The sequence below is a fragment of the Poecilia reticulata genome, chromosome 11, assembly GCF_904066995.2.
Source record: "Poecilia reticulata chromosome 11, P_reticulata-male-v2, whole genome shotgun sequence".
In the NCBI taxonomy this organism is placed as follows: Eukaryota; Metazoa; Chordata; class Actinopteri; order Cyprinodontiformes; family Poeciliidae; genus Poecilia; species Poecilia reticulata.
This window is the reverse complement of record NC_088840.1, coordinates 7,242,358-7,267,356: the sequence shown is the minus strand read 5'-3', so window position 1 is coordinate 7,267,356 and position 24,999 is coordinate 7,242,358. Positions and strand designations below refer to the sequence as shown.

Sequence of the window (24,999 nt, the reverse complement as noted above, 5' to 3'; positions counted from 1 at the left end):
GTCGGCTACACTGAATTAGACCCCGTGTGAAACATGGGATCATATATAAAAACATATAAGATGACGTAGCCTTCAGGATGAGCTCACCTTCTCTTTTCTTTTCTTTCTTTTAAGAAAAGTCAGCTCTGCTAAATTATTATGCATAATTTCATACGTTTTTTTTCTCGAAAAACAAATAATTATTTAAAGTTAAACAATAATTCAAGCATGATTGATGATACATTTGAATGCAACAGTATACCTAATTAATTATTCTGATACGGTTCCAGTGAGTTGAAACTAGGGGTGCACCGATTGATCAGCCATTGGTCGATACTTAAGTGACATCGATTTTATCAAGATCTTATTTAACTCTGCAAATGTCTGAACATCAGCCACTATGCTGTCTCTTGCTCTGCTGTGAAAAAAGGCTGACTGACAGACCTGCCCACCGGGTCACGTTGATAATAATCACCCTACTGTTGGCAAGTAACTTGTATTGGCCAAAACTGGCTTTTTGGAGACATTGATCAGCCAGATAATTGCATTTGGTGCACCTCTACTGTTCGGCTAATTGATCCCTCTAAATTTTTCTTAGTTGTTGCTAACTTAGCAACTTTATCGCTGTACGGTCTCTGAAAAAAACAAACAAAAAAAAGGGATTAGCCAAAATTGGCTTTGTAAAATCGGTGATCGGTTAGAAAACTTAAATCCGTGCAGTTAAAACTTTTACATTGTTTTGAAAAAAGCCATTTCGTACCCCTTGAACTTTTTCACTTCTTTTTACAGTATAGCTTTTATTAGTTGCATGCAATGGAGCAACAACAATTTCTGCATAGCTGTAAAGGAATAAAATAAAAATCCAATGTTTATACAACTGCTTTCCATTTTAATAGCCTTGAATCGGATCCAGTGCAACTAACTACATTCAGACGTGTCCTATAGGTACTGAATAGAGTCGGAGAGTCATTTAAGTCCAGCTGATCAGGAATGGTCAGAGGGTTCTGTTGGAGAACATTAGCGAACAAACCGCATCGTGGAACAACAACCTTATCTGCACATCGAAGGCACTCAGTTTAAGTTTGCTGCACTTCACAGGAGATAATTCACACATTATTCACTATCCCCACATTGAAACATAGTAGTGGAAGCATCACGCTGTGGGGATGTTTTTCTCCAACAGGGACATGGACGAGAAGAGAAGGGAGGTGAAACTTGTAAAAGTTTGAGACTGAAGTGGAGTTTCACCTTTCAGCAGGAGATTGGTGCTAAACATACTTCTCGTTAAAATGCAAGGATTTAGACCAGGGGAGGCCAAACTGTGGACACCCCTTGAAAGGATTTTGTTCGGCCCAAGATTACAGGTGGAACCATAACTTTACCAACAAAATAGAAAACAATTGACGACCCAAAGTATTTGGAAATGTCTCTTTTAAATAAGGCAACAGTCCAAAGCTGTTTTTATGTTTTGGAGCTATATTAAGTTATAGATTTTGTTAATATTTTATTTATTGTCAAGTAGTAAAAAAAAAGAAAAAAGAAAAACAATGATGCAGTACCTTGTGTTGGTTTAATCCACCAAAATAAAATCCACAAGATTTTCTATGTGACTGCAGCCCGCCACTAAATACTTCTCCACTGGGAGTAAACAGTATTTCTCAGTTTCCTAGAAATAAGACAGATGCAGACAAAAGCACTTGAACGGGATCCAGCACGCTGGGAGCCGCTGGTGGAGAAAAGGCTCTGTTTGCAGGGATCCAGACACTCCCAGTCAGGTTTGTCCCACCCTGCTCCCCGGAGTCCTGGCCACCAGATGGCGGAGAGGAACCACCGAAAAGTCCGTGTTGTTGCGGAGTTCCAACAAGCTGGACATATTTCAGTTCAGGCATCTTCACAATGATTTTACCAAAGTAAAAGTCTTCTGGGTTTCAGACGAAAAAGAAACTCTTTAGTCATACTTGTTCATTTAGAGAACAAACCCTCCAAAAACTGATCCATTTTCAATGATTTTGTGGCGTCTGTTTATGTTTTAAAGAGAGATGAAGCACACATTAGTGAGGTAAGATAAATAATTTCAGATTCCCTCTTGAAATGTAATTTTATTTTTCTGTTGTATATTTGGTATTGATTGTATATCGATACGAAAATATGTAGTATCTCACACCTAATATATGGTGGCGGCAGCATCATGCTGGGGGATATATTGACAATGGTTGTTGCAACATTACAAAATAGAAAGAATTGAAATGGTAGGTCAAGCATAATTTTTAAAAGACACTAGTATCTTGATGTCACACCAACCCCCTCTAAAATTTATTGTAATATAGTTTTAATCAATTAATCACTGACAGTTATTTTAAACCAGCAACATAAAAAAATGCCATCTTTGACAGCATTTTTCCAAATTTACCTTCCAACTTGAAATGTTTTCATTCGAAAACAAACGAGGCTTCCACTTCAGTTTGACTTTTATTTTGAAGGCCCCAAACCGGAAACACTCCCATTGATCAGCGTAGGTAAATTTCTTCTTTGCAGTTCGTTCGCGAGCCGAAGTTATGGTCCTTCGCAGGCTGCTTGTGGACGTCACCGCGGCCGGACGCGGCGCTCTGCGGACCCCGGGGTCACCTCACCTCCCGTCCGCCCAGTAGACCCTGCGAGCCCGCTGAGAGCGATGCAGACTGCCGGGCGCTCTGCGTGAAGGTTAAACAGGGCGGACCGCCGCCCGCTGCCAGACGCTCTGCAACCCTCATTGTCTGCGCTGGAGACCCTCGCTTCTTCAAAAACACACACAAAAACATTTTTTTTTTTTGTAGATATTCCCCGAGGATGGAGCCCAATGGGAATATCTGCGAGGACGATACTCTGTGTGCTGAGGAGGAGGAAGAAGTAGATCCAAGAATCCAGGTGAGAGATGTCTGAAAAAGTTGGGATGAAACATCCTTGTGAATAATTTATTGATGTATTATTTAGAGTACATTGGATTTATGTGTTTTGGGTCACATGCAGGGACACACAGTTGGTAATTTGACTAAACAGAAGTGACTGTGCATCGCCTCCATTCTGACCTAACGGTCTGCCTCTCTTTGTCCCTGCCGTGTTTTCTGTAAACAGGGAGAGCTGGAGAAGTTGAACCAGTCCACGGATGACATCAACCGCTTGGAGAGCGAGCTGGAGGTAAGGAAAAGAAAAGATCTTCTGTGTCACTGCTGGATCTGTCCTGCCGGGGTAAACAGCGCAGCCATCCAGCTTGAGATGTTTTCATTTAAACACAGGAGCCTTTCTGTTTCAGTTACAGTTCAGGTTGTTTTAAATACCTTTCTTTCTCTTATTTTGTCAAGTTAAAAACCAGAAACACCAGTATGTCTATGACCTTCCTGTAGAATTAATGGGAAGGAAAACAACAGCTGGGTTTTAAAACATTTAAAAATGTATTAGTTCTTCTGTGTCAATACTTTGTTTACCCCCCCACCCCCCACAGATTCTCAATAAAATTTCAGCTTGGACTTTAACTGGACCGTTATATAGCATGTTTATGCTTTGATTTGAAACCTTCTGTTGAGAGCTGGGTTGTAGCCCAGCTCTCATTTTTCCTGCTCAAACACATCATGATTCTGCCACCACCATGTTCCACAGTGGGAATGATAAATGTGTTCAGGGTCAAGTTCTGCTTTTAGCTGGCTGCATTTATAAATCAAACACAGTTTGGCTCAGTAAGTTCACAACTAAAAGGCACTGAATTCATCTTTTTTTTTAATTTATAAAATGCATTTTTTTTTTTCATATAGTTTTGCAGTTTTACACTATTACTATGCACTGCTGTGTTGGTCTATCATAGAAAACCCCAGTAAAATAAATAAAAGTTTGTGGTTTTAATGTGACAAAATCATGTGAAGGCTGTTGCTAGGTGCTGGACGCTTTCCTTAGCAACAGTGTTTTGGCTTTAAAACGGTTCAAGAGCCTCAGGAAGATGGAAAATTCTGGCCTCTTTCTGTAGAGAACAAAAGGAAAACATGGAACAACTGCTTAATAGCACCTCTGTGGCAACTTAGAGACCGGTCGTTGCTCTCGCCATTGAGCTGCAACTCCCTTCCCCTGATTGTGAAGGCAAAAATGAAATGCTTTTAAAGAGAAAGAAAGCTGTAAACTCTAAAAAGATTGATTGTTAGACGGGATTTTTCTTTATTGCTCTGGCTTGCGTCCAGATACAACCTAAACATTCCAGAGTGAGGCCACAGGTTTTCCTATCCTAAAAGTAGGCCTCTTCTGTTTCTCATCAAGAGAGGGTGGGATTAGCCTCCTTTTTTACTTTCTGTTTCCTGTTCTGTAATACAAAAAGAAAAAGAAAACATTCTCTCTTCATTTGTAATGCTCCAAGAAGCCCATGTTTCTGAATGACAACGTTCAACTGTGACATTTAGCAACGTCCTGAGGCGAAATGTTCAACGGCCAGGCTGCTTCCTTGCACTGCCAGCAAATGATTAAGGAAGATGTAGATTTACGGGATTTGGGGGAAAAAATCAGGCAGTGAAGTTAAATCCTTGCTCAAACTGTGTGCAACTCTGCTGACACAGTTCTAAACCTCTCTTTTTGCTCCCACAAGTAGAACTCTGTGCGTGCGTGCGTGTGCGCGTGTGTGTCTGTGTGGGTGCTTGTGTATGTGTGCTACAGGGAGGGTAATAAATACTAAAACCCTGGTAGAAATGTGTAGAATAAATTAATCTTTTTTTGGAGCAGAATAGCCTCACTCTGAATAAAAATGAAAACAATCCAACCTCTATTGGATTAGTTTTTTTGTTGTTGTTGAGCTATTTTGCTGCTGACTTGGCCTTATGCTTTGATGAGCGACTCAGTGAAAAACCCCAAAGAGTCCGCGATGTCATCTTATAAATCTTACACCTGATACAGACACTTAGCGACACTAAGATAAGCTTTTCTTAGCCGTTTCCTGTTTAAGAAGATCAAAACAAATCTACCTTATTTGAAGTAAATATTCTATTTTCTCTCTCACTTGGAAGAATGGTTTAGAGAAATGGGTAATGTTATATTTATACCCCAACGAAACTGGTATTTGTGTAAGACTAAAAGAACAGACACTCTGATCAACTTAAAAAGATAAAGAATAACTTGAAGAAAATGCTTCAATTTTATATGATTTATAGAAATTATTATGTTATGTTGGTGTAATTGATAACACTAGATGCGTTGCCTTTACAAATGTGCTTTGTCAACCACATTTTTCCGCCAACGTCGGAAAAAAACACAAATTTGCAATTGCAGTGTTTCCATTAAATGTGAAACACAATTAGAATCACACATGAATAAGTTTGTTTACATGATAAGTCATTAAAAAAACATTCCGCGCCACAATCCTCCAACTACTTACTGCCATCAACGTCTTTGTGGTTTTGAGAAATAAACCAGTTTTGATCTTGCCAAGAAAACCAGCACATGCTAGCATCAAAACTTTATCGAAAACCGAGAGATTTTTCACAATTGCCGTGTTTACCTAATTTATTTTCAAATCTAATTTATTTTCAAAATGTCAAATTGCGCAATTATATGGTCAGTGGAAACGCAGCTATTGTTGCCTTGCAGCAAAAGATCTGGGGTTTGAATCCCAGGAGTATGTTCTCATGCAAGCATGGGTTCTTTCTGGGTACTTTAGCTTCGCCTCACAGTCCAAAAACCTGACTGCTAGCTAGGGTTGCACTGAAAAATTGGCTTTAATTTTGAGAGATTGGCAATTGATCAATACTTAAATGTAAAACCTATCTTATCTACCTGTACAAAGGTCTGAAAATCAACCACCTCTCTGCCAAGAGTGACGGTTAACTGACGGACCCGCCAACCCGGTCATGTTTGCTGATGCGCAGTTAACAACAGTCACTGCACTGTTGCTAATTTAGCAAATTTGTCGCTATATTTAACAACATTTCAGAAAATACAAAAATTTATATCAGCAAAAATTGGAATCAGTAGGCCAGGCTTTTTAAAAATCGGTGATCAGCCTAAAAATTGGAATTGGTGCCCCCTTACTGCTAGGTCTCCCCTACCCCTGCAGGGACGCATGCGGGTACAGACTGGATACATGGATGGTTGTTATATGTTCCAGTAATTATGCCACCAGTGATTTTGTTTTTCAACATGAGATTGTTTTCTCACTGATTAAATGTAATCATATTAAAGGTTGCATTTCCCTAAATTTCTCAATGTGAAATTTGGTATTTATAAAATATGAACTCATTTCAATGCTTTTTATTATTTTTTTAAGATCTTCACCAGTAAAATTTGAGGTTGCTGTATGTGCAGCTGTACACAGGATTTACCTCCTGGATTCAAAAGCTGCATCATTATCTCAGTACAGGAATGGCTCGTCAGGAAGTGCTACGATGTCACAGGAAGTGCGCTTCCTGCGACGCCCTCCCCGTTTTCCTTCGTTAACCTCTCATTTGCTGCTCGGTCAGCTTGATGAACAGGATGCAGGTGTTGCCTTTTTATGCCGGGCTTCTCCAAATTACTGCCTCCACAGACCACCAGAGGCGTCATCTCACACACACACCCACACATGCACCCACGCACACGCCCACACACACAAATACTAATATGCAAATAGGTAGCAAATTACCTTTCGATTGCGTGAAAATGCAAATCTTCAAATATACAGCATTTGTTCAGGTTTCCGCTCACGCATTATCCTCACTGAAGCTCTCAGGACACCAGAGGATTTAGTGTTTCAGTTTTTAAAACGGTTCACACGCATTGCTGACAGGTCATGAATGAAGGCAGTTCAATCCAGTAACCTGACTCTCCTCTCTGTGGTCATGGTTTTTATTCGTCACAATGAAAAATAGCATGGGTGTTTCTGCAGAAGAGACCGTCTAGAAAGTAGGAAAATGTTGACACAACCCTAGACTGCCAGAGAGGCTGTGGTTACTGATGGAGTTTTAGCTTTGGTTTGGTGTGTGCAACCTAAAAAAGAAAGTCAGGAATGCAGATTCCAGATGCCTGCACTGTTCTTACATCTCCTCTCTGCAAAATTACACACAAGGCTTTATTTTTGCACTATGAAATTTTACATTTTGATGCATATTGTAGTCTCTAGCAAAGGTTTTCCACAAGCAAGGGCTAAGTGATTTGGTGTCACCATGTCCCCATAACAGCCGCCAAACAATTCCAACATGTCAACTGGTTGTTAGGGAGCCATGCCAGGAAACAGTCAATTCTGTCCCATTGTAGCAAAATGCACTGTTTGCTGAGCTTGGTTGTTTGCGGTTCTTATTTATGTTTTAGTTATTGTTTTCAGTTGTCATGTTTTATTTTGGATACAAAATATATTCCCGTTCCAGTGTAAAGTGTTTATATGTTTTTGAGAGGACGAACTTGGATTACAAATCTGTTATCAAAATACGACTTGAAAATGGTCTTAAGAACGAAAATATTTTCATTTATAGCAGTAATTTCTGGGACAATTTATCATCCAGTAAAAAATGTTTTTATTGTTACAGGCCTAACTATGAATTATAAGGGATAATACGGGATTACAAAACCCGAGTCACACTCTGGAATCTTATATTAGCTCATATTACCACTTAGCAAAGAGTTGACACATCACAGTTGATGTTCATCCAATCTGAAAAATTGCTAAATCTGATGAAGATATTTACTGGCTATAATCTTATTGGGCAACACTTAACCCTTGTGTTTAGAAATGGGGTCCAACCAACCCCACACAGGTAAAACTTATATCATTTGCCCCAGTCCTCTACATTTGCCTCAGTCCTCACACTCACAAGGGTTAAAGGGTTAGTGACACAAAGCTCAGCCTTGGGGAAATCCCCTAGCGAAGATCCCCTGCAGAGGAAAGGTGGAAGTTGTAAGCTACTCCCTTTTGATTCAGCAAACCCAGCAACATAATCTGTTACCTCACAATGGCCTAACACGTTTATTGTCCAGCTATCAGAAAGTGAGGCTTAAGTTGAAAACCTGATCAGACGTGACCCCCAGATGTCATCAAATTAGTCACTTGGGTGCGACTCACTTCTCTTGGAAGATGATTTTCAGCATCTGTTCACTGTTTAGACTCTTCTATATTTCATGTTTTATGCTAAACATAAAATATGTTTAGCATAAAACATATTTTATGCTACTTGTAACTGTGATATTTTGGGGTTTTAAATAAAACATTTTCAACATTACTTATGGCGGCATCAGTAAAAACACACATAGTGCTTTCAGTTTAAATGCACACGACAAACAGCCCAGGAGAGATTCACAATAATTAAATGTCTTGGAGATAAAGGACCAGGAATAGCATAATGGAAACATTGGAGCGTTTTCTGAGTTGGAGTTGTGTGTTTTTTAATAGAGCAGAGAAATCTTGATTTATAAAAAGGCACAACAGAAGCCAACTTCAATCACAATCTAAAGGGTGACCCTCGCCCGGTTTCTGTTTATTTGATCAAAAAGTACCTGACCACTCAACAAACAATGTTTACCATACAGGATTTGATAAGCTTATATATGCTGCTTTCTTCATGCCATCACATGTGCAGGACTTCCGCCAGAGGTTTCGAGCGGTGCTGGTGGAAGCGACAGTGAAGCTGGACGAAGTGTTGAAGAAAATCGGACGGGCTGTGGATGACTCCAAACCTTACTGGGAGGCCCGCAAAGTGGCAAGACGGGTACACGTCCACACACGCACGCACACACACAGACACACACACAGAGTACAGTCAAGCTGGATTGACTCTGAAGCTGACAGACACTGTGACAGCGAGTTTACTGAGGATTACTGACAAGTTTAAAGCGCTCTACTTATATCTGCTTAAAGGGAGCCATCACATGAGGGCTATTTTTGCTTTCCTGAACTACCTTTGCATAGGAACACATTTACAAACTACTGATAGACTTGCAACAAATTTCATGTTGCTCATTTTTTTACAGTTTTTTTTAGTGCTTCCTGCACTGCTGCAGGTGGGTAGAACAACTTCCTGTGTGGTTTAAAACCCAAACTTTGCTTTTCTCGTCTGCAGAATACTTTACCAGCTAATCTTTAAAGCTAATGTTGATGCTTCAATCTGATTGGATACAGGCAGAATTGTGGAATCCATCGTCTTGGCCAAGGAATTGGGATCTTATGAGTCAGACTTCAGAAGACTGACGTTTGTGTGTCATAGCTGTGCTGAAATAGACTTGAGGGTTTTGGTGTGTGTGTGCATGCGTGTGTGTGTCCTTGCTTGTGTCTGTGAGCTAATGAGCTAATGCTTATGTGAGCAGCATTAGTTCTGATGTTAGCACGAGGGATAAACAGGGAGGGATTGAATGGAGATGGGACTCGTACTCACGGGAAAAAATCCATCTTTAGGCGTTTAAGTATATATATATTTAAATATATATGTGTGTGTGTGTATATGTGTACTTGTTTTTATAATTTAGTAGAACCTTGCTGGTACAAAAGAAGACCAATGGGGCTTATGGGGACCGAAGCTAGATCTTAATTCAGCTGACCCCTATTCTTAGGGTAAATGTTTGGGTTAGGTAGCTGGTACATAGACCAAAGCCAATAAATGCCTGAGGTCAAACAGAAAAATTGTGTGTGCATGATTTATGGATTAATATTTAACATATGACCTATTTCCAGAGGATTCAGATATGTCCTCACTGACCCTTAGCAAAAAATGTCAACAGTGGTTCCCCTACCCCCATTCATCTGCCAATCTCATCCCCCACCCCATGTTAACCCTCTTACATTCCAGCAGACTGAGGCTGAGGGGGAAAGTGTAGGAATTTGCTCAGTCTGCTCTATCTTTTGTCCTTTTCATCCAGCATTCTCCTCAGTTTCACTGGTTGTCAGCGCGAATGTCTCTGCTCTCACTTGCAACCCTCACCCACTTTCATCCACTTGTGCCAACCCCACCCTTTGTCCCCAGACTCTACTTGAAGCAACAAACAGGACACACGTCTGGAGGTACTCGACTACATGAAAAAAAAACAGAAATGAATCAGCTGGAGAGTGACACACCCGACATGAGAAGCATGTAGGGTGGGATGAGTGGTCATGGAAAAATGTCACGAGGTTACAATGGGTTGGTTTTACAGAGCAAATATGTAGCGCTCTTTTGAAAAGCACCAAATATTAATTTTAATATGAAATCCTAACTAAGGTTGAAGCAAATTTACCTTTAACTCAAGGTAAATTGAGTTCATATTTTATCAACCATCAACTTATTTTATTACAGAAAATAAACACACAAAGTAGTACATAATTTTTTTTAGTAATTGATTAGTCTGTCAATTATTCTGATGATTAATTGTTTAATCTGGGAAAAAATTGCCGCGTTCTTTAGATTTTTTGTTCAACCTCAGGCTTAGTTTATGCAATATTAGAAATACATAAAAATGCAAATAAATAATTCACTTAATTTTTTAAATAAGAAAATAAATTTAAATAATTTTACTGAAATTTAAAACTTTTTTCTTCTGGATGGAATATATTTCCAGACAAAGTTTTTTTCTTTTATCTTAAATGCAAAACATATATATATTGTACAGTTTTGGCTGAATTACTGCTCTGAGTATATTCTTTCATCAAATGGACTTTTTAAGTCTGTCTTCTCCAGTTTGCAATAAATAAATTACTAAATCAATTGACGATTATTTCAATAACTGATTCATCACGTTTCATCAGATTTTCTCTTTAGCACAACATAATTTTGAAGTGAAAGAAATTGTTTTCCCAATTTCTTTAAGGGGAAAATGTGGTATGCTTTTGCAGCCCATTGAGTCAGAACCATGTGGAACCATCTATCACACTAACTTCTGAAGTATGTCTCTTCCAGCTTTGTTCAACTAGAGGCTGACATTTTTGCACATTATGGGATGGAGAGTGTGCTTGCTTCTTTTTGCAAGAGCAAAGAAGGGAGGAAGCACATATTTAGCATGTTTGGTCATAGACCACAGCCTTGGTTGTTTTTGAGGAAGCAAGGAAAAGACACCAATTTTGTCAGAGAAAAAGATCTGTCTTAGTCTTGATCTTCACTTTGACATAAAAACAGCAATGATGGACGGAGTTTCAGAGTCTTAGTTTATCTTCTGTTTGTGCCACAGTTTCACCTCATCAAATATCCATCATCCTCCGTCTGTTGTCCTCTTTTACACCCTGGGAAATGGGTCATGCAGAGAGAAAAAGGCAAATTATTCATTTTTGTAGTTGCATTTCTCATAATAATAATTATTAATTTTAAAAAATGCTAGTTTTTACCTTTTTCATAATAAATAAAACCAGCATGCGGTACATGTGAACATTTTTGTGTTCTATCTCCAATTTAGTTTTCTTCCTTCACTTCATTTCACTGCATTTTAACTCCCAGGTAACATTATCCCCAGTTTTTTTTTCCAAAAAGCTTTTCTTGGGTAGAATAGTAACTCAGTCAACTCACTTTAGCCCTTGTGCGGGCAAGGAGTGAGGCCAACGTAGAGGACTGTGGCAAATGATACAAGTTTTACGTGTGTGGGGTCGGTTGGACCCCATTTCTAAAGACAAGGGTTAATGAGAAGCAACTCCACCCATGTATCCAGATGCTTCTCTGTTTGCACAACACAAGGGTCACAGAAGCTTTTACCTTTTCTGCTCTAGACAAATGATTTTCCAGATGTAGGAAACAAGCTAAAATACTCTTTAGAGAATATAACTGCACTGATCTTCTGCTTTCCCTCCTTCTTCCTGAAGAATTTCAGTATGTCCTTGGTGGGTTTTTTCTATGCTAATCTTGTTCCTAAGCTGTTCTCCGTAAGTTTTTACCTTACGGCATTGTGAATCTGGTAACAACATGATGCCAGTCTCAGCAGGAAATGGTTCTGGAAGCTTACTGGACCTGCTTGGACGTCCTGAAGCTTTATTTATTACACACCAATCTCTTATTTTACCATTTAAATTTTATTTTGCATTTCTTGCCAAACACAATATCTACGCAGAGTCATTTGGCCCTAAATGTAGGCTGTACTAGCGAGAGTGACTTGAGACATAAATTATTGACAGTAATCGACTGAACATCTCCACCAGCTCTGACCTATAGTGGTTATAAAAAATGGGTTTATTTCAGGTGAGTTTCTTCATATATGTGAAACAAAAGACACTTGAATGCACTTTGAGGCTTAGATTCATGAATATTATACCAGCTATCAAACATGGTGATGGTAGTGTTATGATGTGGAGATACTTTGTGTCTTCATGATCTATAGAATGTGAAGAAGACTCTATAGAACATTATTCTATGTTTAGATTCTTCTACATTTAAGCTCAAATTTCAATTTAAAGTTAAAACCTTAATTTACATTTAAAATTACATTTTGAAATTTTAAACATAAATAAAAAAAACTAATGAAATCTATAGGGCACAATTTAAAAATTAAATTGATGAGTATCAATTATGCAAAAAAGCTAAAAATGTAGCACTCAAGCTAATCTTGAGGAAAACTTTTACAATTTATAATAAAATAATTTAAAACATAATACAATAATAATGAGTACTCACCATACTGTTGTCCTGTTGCTTCTCCTATACACCGTATGTGTTGATCATTTTGTTACATATTGCTTATTCTTATTTTTGGTAAACTGCTGAATACGACATCTTAATATGCGAAATAAAATCTATTGTCTATCATAAGTCTGTAGTTAAAGCTGCAATAATAATCTTGAAATTGACTAAGATGCTGTCACGGTGTCTTTTGCTTCCAGGTTTTGCATTCTAGCTTTATCTCTGTTTGTACAAACCAAACAGTACAGTTTGGTCTGTACTGTTATTTCACACCAAAGTTATATGTACGAAAGTAGTGCATGATATAAAAAGTAACAGCCATGCTGCAAAGAGGAACCTTTCCCAAATGTTCTGAAATCGCTGCCAACTCACCTTTGTCATTTTTCCATCTTCACCGTTAGATTTTAAACGCACAACTTAGCAAAAATAATTTTTACCTCATGCAAAGTCATCTAATCCAATAGTTTCCGTAACTGAATCACGATGACCTTTAGCTTATTCATCTGATGCGAGTGGGTCCAGATATGTATTGTGGGGGGGGGTTGGCAATAATCTCCCTATTGACTGTGGCAGTGGGCAAGCAGAGGCCACTGACAGCATGTCATAGCCCCTCAGAGACAAAGTGTCTGTTTGTCTGCCGGATCAAGGCACGCTTGTCTTTCTGAATGAGTGTGTGTGCCGTGGTAAATCCTCTTAGTTTCTCCTTGGCTGTCAAAAGAAATCCATGATCCTTCAAAGCATGCATAGAAATGACAAACATGCTCACAAGAGCAGAAGAAGAATACTCTATATGGGGAAACATTTTCATATCTCAATGTCACTTACAAACTTGTAACAACCTGCTATTTTGTTTTTTTTTATGCATACCAAGAGTGACTTTGCAGTATGGAGTCTATGCAGCAGTTTGGGTCAGGAAAAGTGACGGGAATGAGCTGGATTCCAGTAAACATTGTGGAGCGTGTTTTTCCCCTGAAGTGGTTCCCAGCATGCTAAAAACGATTAATGTTGCTTTTTTTCCCTGGGTCTGTTTATATCCAACCATCTAAAAGAAGTTTTATGAGCAGCAGATGTTTCTGTAGGCGCAGGCAGAATGATTCACATTTGGTCTCTTTTAATGGAAACTTGAATGTATGTTATCTGGAGTGTAGTTTTTAGTGGAAAAAAAGATATTTGGCGTTAAATTCTTTATTTTTTTTATGCACAAATGTAGGATGCATTTGTATTCATCCACTGTGGATTTAACACCTTGTTGTAGGGCGGGCATTTACGGAGGTCTAAGCTGAATAGTATCACTAAGAGGGACTAGTGGTGTGCACAGAGTGAAAACTGTTCTCATCAAGTTTTTCGGAAGAGAGAAACGAGAAAGATGATAAATCATGCAAATAAAAATTATTGAGCTCAATTTAGTTTATTGTGCAATTATTTGATTTATTGCTTATTGCAATAGGCATAAGCAATATACCAGTATACATTATACACTGCAAAAAATAAAAAAGACTTCAGAAGGGCACATTTTTTGTGGTCAACTGGAAAAAAGTATCTGTGCACCTTCCTGAGTGGGACTCTTTGTTTCCAGTGAGTCGTAACCGTGACTTCCTGTTTTGGCGCCACAGGCCCAGGTCGAAGCCCAAAAAGCCACCCAAGAATTCCAGCGGGCGGTGGAGATCCTAAGGGCAGCAAAGGAGACCATCGCCCTGGCTGAGGAAAAGCTTCTGGAGGAGGACACCCGTCAGTTTGACTCTGCCTGGCAGGAAATGCTCAACCATGCCACCCAGAGAGTAAGTACGCCCGGGTTGACTCACCCGCAAAGAGGGTCCATCGTAACAACAACCGAGAGGGTTGTAAGAGATTGCTAACGACTCCGGCGTACTCTCTGCCCGAATTCGGTTTTCAGGTGATGGAGGCCGAGCAAGCGAGAACGCAGAGCGAAGCAGAACACAAAAAGACAGCAGCCAACTACAACTCCAGCATCGGCCACATGAAGCAAATTGAGAAGAAACTGAAGCGCTCCATAAACAAATCCAGGTCAGCGCTTCCATTGTGATTGGCTGGAAATGACGCTTGCAGGTTTCGCCGCCCTCTTTGGGCCTCTTCAGTGTTATGCAAGCATGCTGAAAAATAGAGGGCTCTTTAAGCGTCACCTGATGCACTCCAGATGTTCCATGTGTTGATTGGACAGCTTTGGGTTGTCCTCCCTTTTTGAGAGCCAAGGAATGTGACTTTTTAACAGAAGACTGTTTTTTTCTCTTCTGACCGTTTTCCCCCTCAACCTTCTGTTTTTCTTCTTTTGCAGACCGTACTTTGAACTGAAAGCTAAATATTATCTACAGCTTGAGGTATGTATATAGAAAGCTTGTAGATTTTAGTTGAACTTCTAAACATACAACTGTGAACTATTGCAACATTGTTATGTGTTAGCAATGTATTTATTATGTTTATGGACGTACATATTGAAGAGTTGATGGAGAGAGCATGTTATGACTTTGTTTAAAACTCTTTGGAGATCAGAGTTTAAATCCTACATAAATCTCAAGTTTTGAGATTAAATCTAAATTAACTGTTCACTAAAACACCAATAATCCTGCCGGAAAATGCTAAGATGGTGTTCTATAGATATACATTACAATGTAGAACCCAAATACATATATACATTTTACATCAGACACATGTAGTTATGGTTCTAAATTAACTACATTAATTTAGTTAACTGACATCCAGAAGTGGTAGCGTGAAAAACCTCTAGAAAGCTGTTTATTTCACCAAGTCTCATTCCCACCATAAGCAATGATGAGTTGTTTGGTCCCACAAAAATGTCTACATAGCTTTAGTTTTTTGTTTGTTTATTTATGTGGGAAAAATCCCTATGAAATCTCAAAGCAAAAGGTAGGGGAGTGGGCCACCACAGATCACTAGTTAAAACTCTGTCAAAACATAGCAAAGTGTGTCTCATGTATATAACTATTGCGACTCAAACTTGAACCTTCAGAGCCACATAAAGACAGTCACAAAGTCGGCCTTCTATCACCTGAAGGACATCTCCAGGATTTAAGGACTAATGTCACAGCGAGATCTAGAGAAACTTATCCATACATTTATCTTTAGTCACATTGATTACTGCAACAGCATCTTCACAGGTCTACCTAACAAATAAATCCTCCAGCTGCAGCTGATTCAAAACGCTGCTGCTTTCAGCCTACCAGGAAGTTAGAGAACAACACACCAGTTTTAAAGTCCCTACACTGACTCCCTGTATCTCAGAGAATAAACTTTAAAATACTGTTGCTGGTTTATAAATCACTGAATGGCTTAGAGACGCAGCAGTTATTTATAATGCTCCACTAATGTGGAACAAACTTCAGAAAACTGTCTAAACACCGAGTTCCTCTAAATCAGTTCATTAATATATTTAATGTACATTTGTTTGATGATTTTCATGGCATTTGACAAAATTTAATGTTTATTGGGGCATGCCATAGCAATGTATAGGGAGAGCAGTTTATTGCTTCTGTTATAATTTGTCACTATTATATCTGTACTATGTAAAGCTCTCTGAACTGCCTTGTTGCTGAAATGTGCTGTATGAATAAACTTGACTTCAGTTCTTTGCGTGACGTTTGATTCTTGGTTTTTCACAGCAACTGAAGCAGCACGTTGACGACCGGCAGGCCAAGCTCGTGGTTGCCAAGTCCGAGTACCGCGCAGCACTGCGCAGCCTGGAGAGCATCTCGGAGGAAATCCACGCTCACCGGCGCTCCCACGCCATGGGAACCAGGGAGCGAGGCGTGGGCGCCGAGGTCGACGAAGGTCACGATGACATCACCAACTTCAAGATGGAGTCAGACGGCCTGTCAAGTAAGTGTTTGAAAACGTCCCTCTTTCACCCCTCTTTGTCAATCCATGTTTGTGTTTTTTGTTGGTGCACCTTCGTGGCCTGCATGTTTAATGGTGTCTGTGTGTGTATTTATTTCAGTGGTATCAGTTTCAGTTGATGAAGAGGGCAGTCGCAGCTCAGAGGAGGAGGAAGACACCCACACCACCTCCTCGTACCGAACGACGCCCTCCTCGCCTTCTTCTTTGTGCTCCCATCCCTCCACCTCTGCCTCCACTCCCATGAGCATGCCCTGCTCCTCCGGCTACCCTTCCTTCTCCTTCCTCGCCGCTTCCTCCTCCTCATCTTGTCCTCAGGGTCTGGAGTCAGAGGCCCTCTGCGCTTCTCACGGCCCAGACCTGGTGTGCAGTTCTGGTCATGTCTCACCTGTCCTGGGCCCTCGCAGCCAGTGCAGTGGAGCTTCCTCTCCAGACTGCGATCAGGAGAGAGGTGTGTGGTAGAAAAACAGCACACAAAATATTACAGTAGATCGTGAAGTGAAGGAAATGATTTCCCTTCCCGCCATGTTTCTGTCCTTTACTGGGTATTTTCCATTTACACACCTTCAGTATAGAGACTGAAAGTCGTTGGTATTGTACTCAAGAATATGGTTTCCAGTGTCATTTAAATTTAAAATGCTACAATGTTTTTTTTGGAGTGAAAAAAAATCTCTATGAATTCCCAAACCAACAGGTGGGGGAGGGGACTGGTTTCAGGAATGTGCTTTCCTGTATCAAAAATGTTAAATGCCATATGCCAGTTTGGGCCGGACAACAAAACAACATCTACTGCAATAGAAACGTGACTTATAGAAAATATGTCCGATAGAGTATTGATCATTTCACTGAACTACGATCCAGAACCGCACAGCATTCTTGGGAATGTAGGCAGCCTCTCGCAGGTAGCTAAGCAAGGTGGTTGGCATCAACTACTTCATTTCCTCTTTGGTAACAGCAGCAGCTTTTTCTCCCTGCTAGCTCGGCAGCGCTTTGCAGAAATGGATGCAGTAGAGGAAACCACGTTACTCTATGGTCCAAACAGCCAGAAAAAACTCTGGAACTTTCTCTGATACCTCATGAAAAATAATTTAAACTTTAGTAAAGGCCTGATGGCAAAGTTTAAGAATTATGAAACATCTTAGAACCTCAGAATAACTGAATACCGCTAGCTGGCTTACGCTGATATGTAACCAGAAATTCCTGCTGAGTCTGCTGGAAAGTAGTACTGCAGTGGTAACTGGCATAGGAAGAACTAGACACAGAGTTGCCTTAGAATATACAGTCATGGCCAAAAGTTTTGAGAATGATTCAAATGTTAATTTTTACAAAGTCTACTGATTCAGTTTTTATAATGGCAATTTGCATATACTCCAGAATGTTATAAAGAGTGATCAGCTTAACAGCAATTAATTACAAAGTCAATATTTGCCTAGAAAATTAACTTTGTCCCCCAAAACACATTTCAACTTCATTGTAGCCCTGCCTTAAAAGGACCAGCTAACATCGTTTCAGTGATTGCTCCATTAACACAGGTGTGGGTGTTGATGAGGACAGGGCTGGAGATCAATCTGTCATGATTAAGTAAAACTGACACCACTTGACACTTTAAAAAGAGGCTGGTGCTTGGCATCATTGTTTCTCTTCTGTGAACCATGGTTATCTCTAAAGAAACATGTGCAGTCATCATTGCACTGCACAAAAATGGCCTAACAGGGAAGAGTATCGCAGCTAGAAAGATTGCACCTCAGTCAACAATCTATCGCATCATCAAGAACTTCAAGGAGAGAGGTTCCATTGTTGCCAAAAAGGCTTCAGGGCGCCCAAGAAAGACCAGCAAGCAAGGACCGTCTCTTAAAAGTGTTTCAGCTGCAGGATCGGGCTACCAGCAGTGCAGAGCTTGCTCAGGAAAGGCAGCAGGCAGGTGTGAGTGCATCTGCACGCACTGTGAGGCGGAGACTCTTGGAGCAAGGCCTGGTCTCAAGGAGGGCAGCAAAGAAGCCACTTCTCTCCAGTAAAAACATCAGGGACAGACTGATATTCTGCAAAAGGTACAGAGAGTGGACTGCTGAGGACTTGGGTAAAGTCATTTTCTCTGATGAATCCCCTTTCCGATTGTTTGGGACATCTGGAAAACAGCTTGTTCGGAGAAGACGAGGTGAGCGCTACCACCAGTCTTGTCTCATGCCAACTGTAAAGCATCTTGAAACCATTCATGTGTGGGGTTGATTCTCAGCCAAGGGAGTCGGCTCTCACTGTCTTGCCTAAAAACACAGCCATGAATAAAGAATGGTACCAGAATGTCCTCCGAGAGCAACTTCTCCCAACCGTCCAAGAGCACTTTGGTGATGAACAATGCCTTTTCCAGCATGATGGAGCACCTTGCCATAAAGCAAAGGTGGTTCAGGGAACAAAACAGAGATTTTGGGTCAAAGGCCTGGAAATTCCCCAGATCTTAATCCCATTGAAAACTTGTGGTCAATCATCAAGAGACGGGTGGACAAACAAAAACCTACGAATTCTGACAAAATGCAAGCATTGATTGTGCAAGAATGGACTGCTATCAGTCAGGATTTGGTCCAGAAGTTGATTGAGAGCATGTCAGGGAGAATTGCAGAAGTCCTGAAGAAGAGGGGTCAACACTGCAAATATTGACTTGCTGCATTAACTTATTCTGTCAATAAAAGTTTTATTACTCATAATATGATTTCAATTGTATTTCTGTATGTGATGAAAACATCTGACATACACACATGAAAACCAGAGGGCAGCAGATCATATGAAAATATAATATTTTTGTCATTCTCAAAACTTTTAGCCATGACTGTAATGCAGCAAACATATTGTGCATAAATCATCAAAATAAAACTGCACTGGAAAGAGAGTCAGATGTCAACAATAATTTTCCTAAGTTTTGAGTCAGATACCCGTTTTCTAGAAACCAGATTTTCTGCAGCAGGTCTAAAATCCAACTTTAACTCTCCCTCGGTCTTATCGCAACGCTTAGGATGTCGAACGCAGATGTAATAATCATATAGTGGGGTCCAACCGTCAGATCCCAAAACCACACACGCTAAAAAAGCGCACAAAGGGTCAGTGCGACCCTGTCGGCCTGCGCACAGAGTAAAAAGCTTGCAGTGTCCAATTCACCGCACTTCTTAAGACTACGGGAGGGTTAAAACGGCTACTTTTTGGCTTGAAATTACTGAATATTTACGTTTTGAAAACACATTTCCTTACAAAACCCCTGCAAAGACTGAAATCCTTTTTTAATTTTTTTTATTTTATAAAACCACGCATCAGTTTACTTCCACTTAGTTATTCTGTGCTGCTTCGTGTCGGTCCATCACACACACTGAATGCAGAATAAAATAAAAAAACATTCAGTGGCTGTGAACGGTCCTCTGTAGACAGTTGGCGTTCCCCGCCTCCAGCAGGTAAACTTTGAACCAGTTTTTCCTCTTCCCTCTGCGTTGCAGGCGACAGAGCGGAGGGAGCCGAGGCCTCTATAGAGGGCGGCCTCAGCAAGCTCTCCTTGACCGCCTCCCGAAACCCCGGCGAGTCCGAGGACGAGGAAGACCCGCATTACATCAACCCTGAACTTACCTCCCCCAGCTCCGCCGCCTCCGTTCTACTCCTGAACGGTGTCTAATGAACTTAACGCGGGACTCACCGACAGAGCGGGACGCTGAAGTGGGACAGAAAGAGACGGCGAAAGCTGAAGCTGCTCTCCTGCACGACTCCCCGTCTCAGTGTTGTGTAGACATCAGTGTTGATGGTGCGTTTGCCATCGTTATACCCTCGTTGAGGATTTTCCGAAGCCGTGTGGACATGATAAACATCAGCGGGTGGAGAACGGACAGCGAGTGGGTTTCTGTAGTGTTATCAGAGGGCATTAAAGGTTTCTACCTGAAACTCCTACGGTTTCCTGTTGGGTTGACTTTCTCTGCTCCACGTTTGCAAAGAGACCTTCATTCTAGACTTGCGTGCCATAACACGAAGATGTAGATTTCCTTTTAGATGTTCTAACACTATGCAGTGACGTGTCCAACCTAATCCTTACTGTAACCAGAGATCGGCATTGTACAACCCGAGGATCCGAACGGGACAGAATCGAGCCGCCATTTATTTTTTGGTCTTGATGTTGAAAAGCGTATGGTGTCGACTGTTCTGGAGCGATGTGAAGGAAACAACTGGAAGAAACTCTGAGCACTAAAGAGACTTACAGCTTGACCTAACCCTTTAGCTTTTAGCTACATAAACAGTCTTCCATCCGGACTTGTGAAAGAGTGAGTGAATGTGTGACTGAGTGCAAAGTTCAGAGAGGATTCTGAAGTTTCTCTGTGTGGCTGAGTGAATGATTTAGTTTGTTGTTGTTTTTGACTGTGTGTGTTCTGTGTTTTGGACAGTTGTTTGGCTATTACCCCGTTGTAGAGATATTCTATATTTATACTCATGTATTCTTGTATATGAAACATGTTTTGTGGTTACTGTTGTAATTGTTTAGCACAAGATAAGCATTAAACTTGGGATTCGTGTAACTTTTCAGTGAGTGGAAATTGTTCTTCTGCAGCATTTCTGTAAAGATCAGGAATTACTGACCTTTATCATTTTATACAAAGCATGTCCATTTTTTATCTTCATCTGTGCAAGTCTGCTCACATTTCACTTTAAAATCCACAGATTTATCTCTTGTTGCTCAATCAATGACCGAGGGCTACATTTCTCTCCATTTTGATTTTTTCCCTAATTTAAGACAAAGTTCAATCATATTATGTAAGTTGTGGTGTTTCCCACTTCTTTATAGTATTTTAAGGCAAAAAATATTAACTTTAAACTTCTCCACATTTTCTCTCATCACACACATAAGCTTCTGTATATTCATGGGACTTTATAGAACAAACACAGTGACAAATAATAACTGGTATGAGTTTTGCCTCCAAGTAAAATCTAACGCAACCAATTGCCTCCAGAAGTCGCTTATTGTAAAACGGAAGTCGTTGCCTGCATGTAGTTTAACGTTCTACGAAGGCCCCAGAGGCATTAGTGAAGTTGGAGCTTTATGTAGACAGGAACATCCCAGCCATGTCTGAGAACTACTAACATGGTTAGGATAGCCACATCCCAACGTTTGGACATCTCAAGAAGCTTTGTTTACTTCCATCATCTGAAAATGAGAAAAGCCCAGAGAGACAGGGTGATCCAGCTTCTCTCACAGGCTGGAAAGGAGGACAGCCACCAGCCCAGAGGAGCTCAGGTGGGAGAATACGATGACCGCACAACAATTAATTGTGAACTTCACAAATCTGGTCTTTATGGAGGAGTGGAAAGAAGGAATGTTTTCAAAGTTTTCCAAAAGCCACGTAGGAGATGCAACAAATTCTCTTCTTCAGCAGGACACTGAGGTGGCCTGAATATATAAGAAAATGGATGGATGGTCCAGTGCAAGTCTAATTGACAAATTGAAGTGAGACCTGTAAATTGATGTTTACGGGTAGTTTTTATTTAATCCGACAGACATTGAGCTATTCTGCAAACAGTGGTGGAGAAAGTACTCAAAATATTTACTTAAGTAGAAGTACAAATACACAGACAAAAATGTACTCAAGTAAAAGTAAAACTGCCACATTAACATTTGTACTTAAGTAAAAGTAAAAAAGTACTGGCTTTTAAAAATACTTAAGTATTAAAAGTAAAAGTACTTGCTGAATGGATTACCTAATCGCTTATATCATTAAGTGAACCGATCGTATTTAATTTTAATACATTAGAAATGTGCCATTTTAATTAACAATGCCACAGATAAAGCATGTTTTTATTGTGTTTACTCTGTAACATAGTTTAGACTTAGATATGTGATTCTATGCATCATAATTTCAGGGATGGAAACATCTTGTCTCCTGTCCTAACATAGCATGAACTTCACTTTTTTTTGCCACTAGTGGCATTTATTTTTAAAGAAATCCAAAAGAAAGGGGATGGAAAGGAGGTGGGTGGGAGAGGACAGGCAACCAACCACTGCTACTGGCTCCAGTAGCAGTGTTGTACCCAAGACCAAGTCAAGACCAGCACCCTGCGCTACCTGACACAAAAAAATTTACTTTTACCTATCAAAATTGCTTCTCAAATTGATCTGAAAGATCCACATTCCCATAAAAGACCTAGATATTAAATACTTAGAGCTTAAATAAATTTAATCAGTAAAGATCCGTCCAGAAGAATCTGATTGTTCCTGAATATCATACCACTTTATTGTACTTTGGTACCAGCGATGTCCCATATATGCGACACCTCAGCCAACACCTCCACACAATAATTCAATGCATGAGTGACAACTTTTTTTCATCGCAGATGCAACATGTGTCTCAGTACAGCTAGCTTAGCTAATATCACATCCACGGAGCTTACCTTTCTTTAAGCTTTCCTTCCAAGTGATGCTAAAAGTTGGATGAAGTCCCCACCGTCTGTGAAAGCGAAGCGCTGCTGATTTTACATGTCGCCATATCGATTTATGCAGAGCTATTATATTACTGACGATTAGACAGACAGCTTCTCCCGCTCAGAGGAAACCACTGCGCATGTCTTGGAGCTCCGCGTGCGAGTTAAGGGACAGGCGATGGGTGACAACAGACACTAAGTCACGTTATTGCTCGGATTTTACGGCGCCACCTTAAAGTCCCTGAACTTCACATTTTAACGGAAAAAAAGAGCAACGCGACTTGGGTGTAACGAGTAACGCGACACTTTTGTAGAAATGTAGTGAAGTAGAAAGTACAGATACTGTAAAATATAGTGGAGTAAAAGTAGAAAGTATCCATTATTAAATCTACTTAAGTAAAGTACAGATGCACGAAAATTGTACTTAAGTACTTCCCACCACTGTCTGCTAATGAGATGGATAAGAAACGACGGTTTCTAGAACAGACATTACCAAAGATGTTGTCAGGACCCCACTTCTACGCAGTTATCAGAAAATGTTCAAAATTATGTTTTCTTATTGTTGCAGCTCGTTATCAGACACTATTTTCTGTTGTTTCCTTTGGACACAAAGCAGGAAATCCATTTTTCCACTCAAATTTAAATAACCCCCCCAAAAAACAAGCATGCTTCTGAGTTCTGATTGTGGTAGACTTGACATTCCTGTGTCAACGTAGTGACTGAAAACTCTAAATATGAGTTTTTCCACTTCAAATCAACAACTAATTGTAAAAGTTCAGACATCTTGGATTAATTCTGCTTCCTTCGGGCTTTTCAGGAAAATCCATATTGTTGGTTCCGAAAGTAAAAATGAGAGTTCGTAAACTGTAAGGCATTGGTTGCAGTAGAAAGTGGTCCTTTGTATGTAAGAGGAAGATCTTTGTGTTTAAACACAATGATCTGATTTAGAGGCAGTGAAAAGGTGTTCCTGTTTGTCTTTGGGGTTTGGTTTCTTTGGGGAAAGGTCTTGAGTAAGAACTCGGAGTTTGAGTCATCAGATTACACTCCGACAATTTTCAGCGTTCTCGCTGAACTACCCAGTAATTAGCAGCAAATGTTAAAAAGGAAGCTGCAAACAGTTATTTACTGACAGATTTCTTTGACTTAGTGCTTTTACGGGCTCAAACATGAGCTCCCACCCAGAAGAGAATATTTATCTGCACCATATTCTGTCACTATTCTTGAAAACATGGCTTGCTGTAAGCCCCACTGACTGCTCAGTTGTTCACACCGTCACCTCATGACTTCACTTAGGGGCAACCTGACCGAGTTAAACGCAGAATAACGTCTTCCGTGTTCTAATGCCACAGCGTCCCGACTGCAGGCTGCTGCTGCTCACTTACATCAGAGAATCTAGAGTTTCAATATCTGTGCCAGAATAACCCTGGACTCATGAGGAACATAATTCCAGTTATGTGTAGCCATGTCCTGCAATATGCTGACATCTAGTGTTGATGTTGCGTTATGGATTTGTGTCGACGCACACATAGTGAACACAAAAGATACGTCAAACTTATTATTGTTTTTCCCCCTCAGTTTATGTTTATTTGTTGTTAACAGAGATTACAGTCATAAGGCTATTATAACATTCCTCATATAAAACAAATGGTACAGCACCAATTAAAGCTAATTTGTTATATTTCACGAATAGTGGAAAATTATGCACCTATGGGAGCAAATAATTTCAAGAAAAATAAGGACAGAATTAAAATGCTTATGTTTGTGATAGAATGTATCTTTGTTGTATATTTCCAGTTTCATTATCCATTTGAGTTTTTTCCTTGGAATATTTACAAATTTATTTAAATCAGTTTTTCACTTTTATTCTAAGAGAACAAAATGTATTAACAGTGCTTTTCAATTTGAGACTTTATTTAAGTTTTAGCAATGGCCTTGAGTGCATAGTGTTACTAGGCGTTTGACAAAACTACTCCAATTTTGCTTTGTTGGAAGCGTATTTTAACAAAAACTATGGTTGTTGTCTTGCTGGAAGCCTCTAACAGCTTTTCTTTCAAAATAACCCTTTCATTGGCTCTGTACATCTTCTGAGGAAAAAAAAGCATTTCCACAGTATGATGCCACCACCACCATGTGTAACCATGAGGATGGCGTTTGTTAGTTTTAGGTGAATGGTCAAGTC

General features: G+C 40.0%; 1 protein-coding gene across 2 annotated transcripts; it reads left to right on the top strand.

The window, feature by feature from the left end:
- The first annotated feature begins 2,500 nt into the window (after positions 1 to 2,500).
- On the top strand, positions 2,501 to 20,923 carry LOC103472091 (SH3 domain-binding protein 5-like). 2 transcript variants are annotated; one of them, XM_008421471.3, is made up of 9 exons: positions 2,501 to 2,883; positions 3,091 to 3,153; positions 8,532 to 8,660; positions 14,132 to 14,296; positions 14,413 to 14,543; positions 14,812 to 14,854; positions 16,154 to 16,370; positions 16,489 to 16,836; positions 19,862 to 20,923. In XM_008421471.3, exons 1-9 carry the CDS (start codon positions 2,806 to 2,808, stop codon positions 20,032 to 20,034), a joined length of 1,347 nt encoding a protein of 448 aa, XP_008419693.2. In that variant the 5' UTR covers positions 2,501 to 2,805; the 3' UTR covers positions 20,035 to 20,923. The 2 variants fall into 2 exon arrangements, with proteins under 2 accessions (XP_008419693.2, XP_008419694.2); XM_008421472.3 differs by lacking the exon at positions 8,532 to 8,660.
- The last annotated feature ends 4,076 nt before the right edge of the window (positions 20,924 to 24,999 follow it).